The sequence below is a fragment of the Mus caroli genome, chromosome 16 (assembly GCF_900094665.2).
Source record: "Mus caroli chromosome 16, CAROLI_EIJ_v1.1, whole genome shotgun sequence".
Classification (NCBI taxonomy): Eukaryota; Metazoa; Chordata; class Mammalia; order Rodentia; family Muridae; genus Mus; species Mus caroli.
This window is the reverse complement of record NC_034585.1, coordinates 92,151,455-92,157,187: the sequence shown is the minus strand read 5'-3', so window position 1 is coordinate 92,157,187 and position 5,733 is coordinate 92,151,455. Positions and strand designations below refer to the sequence as shown.

At 45.0% G+C, this 5,733-nt stretch overlaps 1 protein-coding gene across 3 annotated transcripts in view; it reads right to left on the bottom strand.

Annotated features, from left to right (window-relative positions):
- The window catches only part of LOC110311359 (interferon-induced GTP-binding protein Mx2), a 32,645-nt gene that overhangs the window by 11,128 nt on the left and 15,784 nt on the right, over positions 1 to 5,733 (bottom strand). For all 3 annotated transcript variants that reach the window (XM_029470681.1, XM_029470680.1, XM_029470679.1), the window contains exons 3-7: positions 2,896 to 3,088; positions 1,812 to 1,949; positions 1,079 to 1,233; positions 673 to 811; positions 25 to 223 (exon numbers count right to left, since the gene is read on the bottom strand). In XM_029470681.1, the coding sequence (XP_029326541.1) occupies positions 25 to 223; positions 673 to 811; positions 1,079 to 1,233; positions 1,812 to 1,949; positions 2,896 to 3,088 (824 nt within the window). The remainder of the gene's footprint in view (positions 1 to 24; positions 224 to 672; positions 812 to 1,078; positions 1,234 to 1,811; positions 1,950 to 2,895; positions 3,089 to 5,733) is intronic.

Below are 5,733 nucleotides of genomic sequence, written 5' to 3'. Positions count from 1 at the left end.
CACAGGACAGTATGGCAGAGGCACCTGAAATGAGGGTGTTCCTTGAAGAAGATTTGCTCATTCTGAAGCGCCTCAGTCAGGCTCAGCTGCTCTTGGATGTCCTGCTGACCTCTGCACTTGACTATCATGTAGCCCTTCTTCAGATGGTACACCAGGTTCCGCACCACATCCACGACCTTGTCTTCAGTACCTCTGTCCACCAGATCGGGCTTGGTCAAGATCCCTGAAGGACAGGCANTGAGATCAGAGGACACACACTGTTCTGAGATAGCAGGAAGCTCAGCTCTCATTGGCCACCAGGGTCTCCTTGGCTGAGGCAGACATGATCTATACAAAACCCATGCAAGATGGAAACCCACAAACAGAGACTTGTGTACGTGGCCTTGTGAAGACAGTCAAGCCCCTCTGTCATCTGCATATGCCTCAGCACCTCTCCATGGCCACCACCCAGACAACAGTTGCTCATTCTTCACTCTGCCATGGACTTTACCATGGCTCCTGGCCCAATGAGTCTCAGTAGATATAATTTCCTCCAGGCCATTTCTACCAGGGAGATGAGATGAGGAGGCTCCCTGTCTCTGGCCTCATTTAGACCCTGAACATGGTCTATCTGGATCCAGAAGATGTATCTCACTTGCATCACACACCACTGTCATCTCCCACTCTCCTTACCTATGGTCCTATCCCCNTCAGGGTCCACCTCCTGAGCCATGCTCAGAGCCTCTGTGGTGGCAATGTCCACATTGCTGGGGACCACCACCAGGTTGATGGTCTCCTGTTTTTGGATGTATGTCTTGATGAGTCTCTTGATCTGTAATAAATTAGATGGTGACTCTTAATTATGGAGACAGGATCCAGAGAGAGATGGTCCTGACTATCCACTTGCTTCAAGGTTCAGGCCCTGACCTCCATGGACTGCATCCATCTGTCTCCCGGTCTCCATCAAATGTGGAGGTTGTGGTAAAGCCTACCTATCCAGTCTTACTCCCAATTCTACAAGGTCTCTCTTAGACATAGCCCTGGACATACTCCAGCACCCCTGCAGCCCAGTGTGTCAGAGTAGGGTCTAAAGTCTCACCTGGNGTCCTATGTCTGCAGGCTGGTTGCCTACAGCCACCCTGGTAATTCCAGGCAGGTCAATGAGAGTCAGGTCTGGGACATTTGGGGAGCTGACATCCAGGCTAATGAGCTTATCACTGATCCCCAGGCCTACCCCAGCAATGAAATTCTGACCTGGAAAGGAGGAAAAAGATAGCCTAGTCAAGCTTGGTGGGGTAGGATAAGGAGACAAGAGGGCAGATGGAAAGGATCTTATTCCAGAGAATTCTGGAAAAGCATGTCTTGGTGATGCAGTGACCCCACAGGCTCCTGCGCTGAAAAGTTGGGTTGGTCCTCAGCTGGTCATATTTTGAGCTTCTAGACACTTTAGGAGGTGGGACTACACTAGAGAAAGTAGGTTATTGGGGACAAGTCCATATGTCTTATTTCTGGCCCTTTCTGTGGCATTCTGTTTCCTGTCTGCTTCACTTGTTCTTGTCACAATGGTGCTCCTCCCAGGATCATAGGAAAAGGTGACCATGGACACAACCCTCTGAATCCAGGATAGAATTAAATCCTCCTGTAGGGCATTCTGTGAGGAATTGTGCCACAGCCACAGAGAAGGAATTCGAAGCCTCTTCTGTGCAGGGGTCCTAGGTGACAACAGCTTTGAAGGGAGTAAGGTCCTGACAGAAAGACTCAGCATTTCTCCACTGACTCAAGACACAGTGTTGACAGACAGTCAGAGGAGGAGGGAGAAACAGGATACTGACCCTTGTTGATGGCCTCTTCCACCTCTGAAGGATCAGAGAGCTCCACTTCGATGTCATCATAGGAGACTTTGCCTCTCCACTCCTCTCCCTCATTCAGCTTCCTCAATTTCAGCACCAGAGGGCATCTGGTGACAATACCTATAAGACGAGGTCCATGTTAATCCAGTGTTCTGCTACACACACCAATATGGGGCCTTAGACTAGAGGTGCCCACACCTTCACACTCTCATCTGAAGAGATGCTGAGAAAGGAAATATCTGGCTTCATTCTGATGCTGCCTGTCCAGGGTGACCTCAGGTCTATATTTTGGGAACAAGAACCCAGGTCATGGATATATATTTGGGGTAAAATCTACCAACTCATTTAGGCTGATAACTAAGGAACCCTTAGGAGGGTTCTTCCTAGTGTGGCACTCTCAGCTCCATAGGGACCTTGGTAGAACCTTTAACATACCTGACATGTCCTACTAGCTTACACATCCTGGTGATTGTGTCCCTCAGGTCACTTCATCATGCCTCGTATTACGATCTCCTTTCAACTCTTGTCATGTCTATGGCATTTCACCTGGGTTCCTGAACCAGTTGGTACCCTGGGTGCCCAATGACTGCCTCAGCCATAGAATTTATACAGCAACATTAACCTGGACACCAGTCTATTCTCTGAAGGGAGCAGTCACCTCAAAGGAAGGGGTTTGGGAACTGACCCACTCAGTCAGAGCTCCTGCAAACTCAGGTTTCATGTGACTCTCAAAATGTGCAATGGGAGAGTGTAATGGACTGAAAGCTGCCCCACCCTCAGCACATGTGTTTGGCCCCAACACTTGGAGTGACTCTGTTGGATACAGAGCCCAAAAAGAGGTAATATAAGCTGATGGAGGGCTTCAGAAGTTGTAAGGATGAAACCCAAGTGACGGACCCTGAACCTGGTGCCCTTGTGAGAGGAGGAAGAAGCTGAACCACAAGCCCAAAAGTAAGAGCACCTTGACCTTTATTTTGCTATGTCTCCAAACTGGGAGGGGACCTGTTTCTACACTTGAAGTTCCTGGGCCCGTAGCCTAGCAAAGCAATAGACACTGATCTCTCACCACTGCCTCTAGGGAGGGCCACTCCAGACAATGCTTCGAGCACAGAGCTCTTCCCTGAACTCTGGTCCCCAATGACAGCGATGGCAGGCAGGGCCAAGTCCTGCTCCACACCCAGAGCCCGCAGGGAGTCGATGAGGTCAATGCAGGGCCGCACTTTCTCCTCGTACTGACTGCAGAGATTGTTCACAGACTCCTAGATGAGGGGAAAGCAAGAGTGAGGCCATGCTCTACAGGAGATGTTCCAGCAAAGCCAACAGATTTCAAGAGCAATATATGTGTTGTTAGAATTCTCTAAACAGTGAGAAATAGGTAAAAATATATTTAAGGAAATACAAAAAATGTTGATTCTTCTGTCTTGATGATAAAAGAGACAGGATCCAGATTGTGCATGGCCCAAGCACCTAAAATGCTCCTGGTTATCAGTAATGAACCTGCAAAGGTAACCCCAGATTCACTATCTCCAGAGTGGGGAGAGAGAGAGAGAGAGAGAGAGAGAGAGAGAGAGAGAGAGAGAGAGAGAGAGAGAGAGAGAGAAACATGGGTTTCCAAGGCAGGAGTAAAGCCATTCAGTTTCCCTTGTCCACAGTTTTTATATGGCAGGGCACATACTCTATGCATGCCCTCTGGCCCTACCAGGGAGATGATCATATACTGTTTATGTTATGCCTGCTCAGTTAGGAGTAATTAAAGCCCCATTCTATCCATCTCTGACTCCAGCTTTGATACTGACAATCCCTCAGCTATTGGTTGCTCTGAAGTGTTACCACCCACCTTTGAGATGCACACACATCATAGATCTCCAGTGGTGTTTACTATACTAAACTCTCTTTATTCTCATGTTAATCTGCTTGTAGCTCCACTACAGGAGAAAACTATCACACTCATNAAGTTGTTACTACAGTCTGTTTTGGTTACCTCATATTTGACTTCTTGTCTGTGGGGTGATCTGAGATGGCCTCCCTAATGCAAGATTCTTATTCGAAGCCATCCTTATATACAATCTACTCTGTTACAGTTAGCCTCATTAAAAGCCAAAACATAAGAAGGTTGATCATGCCCTACATATATCCTCAAGAGCTTCCTGTGTGCCTGCTGATCAGAGAGCCCGGCTTCTTATTCTACCTGTTTGGCATGTTCCTCATAGCTCTTACACGCATCTTCCCCAGTGCTCCAGATTCCACCCATTTAACCCTTAATCCCCCTTTTAATCAGAGCCTGTGTTCTCATGGTGGCATGTTTGAGCAGCTTACTGTTGTTACCCTGAACTACTTTCCCCTTACTACCTACTGAGAGCCAGGGCCTACTTCCTTAATGATAACCATAACCAAAAGGATGAAGAAAGTCAACAAACCTCAGGAGCATACACACACACACACACACACACACACACACACACACACACACACACTGACATCAAGGTCCATTTGAATCAAATTATTTAAAACTAGTTATACATAGGAGATATTAAAAGTAGTCAGAAAATGACCCCTTACATACAGAGGAACAAAGACAAGCTTGATAGCCAATTTCTTATCAGAAATAATGGAAGTGTGAAAACAGTGGAGTGGCATTTGCCAAAATATCTTAACTACTGGGCTATAACTCCATTTTGAAAAATATTTATATTGCTGACAAAACCACTATGAACCTAGGCTGCAAAATATCTTTTTGAGGGCAAGAATGAAGCTACATGGAGGACTGGAAATAAATGCTTGATAGCTTGGAATTAGTATGTCTTTGACCAGTAATATGGTCTTTGCCTTATAAAATGCAAGAAGCCAGGAAGGTTTTTAAAAATTATCTATTTAATTATGCAATTTTTAGAGGTGTTAATTAAATTGCAACTATGTTAAAAAGGAAGATGAGAGTTTAGCTTAGAGTTGTTGTCACTGAGCACTTTGTACATATCTCTTCCATCCCTACGGTAAAGCAATTAAACTAAACTATATTAAATTTAATTTAAGTGCTCTGTTATCAATAGACCCCATAATTTAGGTGAAAAAAATAAAACTTGAGAGGTAAGCACTTTGATTGAAATGTGACCATTTAGGAGTCAGATAACCTGTGTTCTATTCTGAAATTCCCCTGGGCTTTTCTCATGAAAATCAGGAGATGATTATTATAAATATCAACCCAGAAAACAATGGCAAAATACAGACTTTCCATTTATGAAACCTGAACAAATTCATCCCCAGCACATCCACACGGCAGGAACTCTAAACGGTGTCCTGCATACAGAAGGAACATGTAAAAAGAAGAGAAGAAGAGCAAACTTCATATCATGGATTGGACACCACAAGCAGTGAGTGACTGGCACCAGTTTCTTATGACTTCACTATCCTTAGATGGTAGCTGAACATAAACAGCAGCAATGCATTGTGGGGTTTCCGATGAATGGAAAAGGAAGACCATGACAGATAGGANGGAGGCCAGTAGTAGAGAAAGGGTTCTTAAGCCACATGGGAAGTTGTTATTGTGTCCTTCATAGGTAGANTTATTGTGTTTAATAAAGGTGAACACTATATAGTTTCATACTAACTAGTGAACCGGTCAGCAGAGGACATGGTATGCACCCCTAAAATGTAGATGTTTAGTCCCAAAAGTGGAAAAATATAAGGAAAGGGAGAAAAACAAATGCTTCACATAAAAAAAAAACCACATAGCAATGACTGTTCTCCTCTAACAGCAGTACATTAAATATAAATGGCTTAAATTCTGCCCCAACAAACAAAATTACTCTAAAAGAGAGCTACAAAGTGGAAGGATGGAAGCCTCTGGTCCCAAGGTGGTGATAAAGTTGTAACTGAGAAGGTAATATTTCACGGAGTGAAACACGGT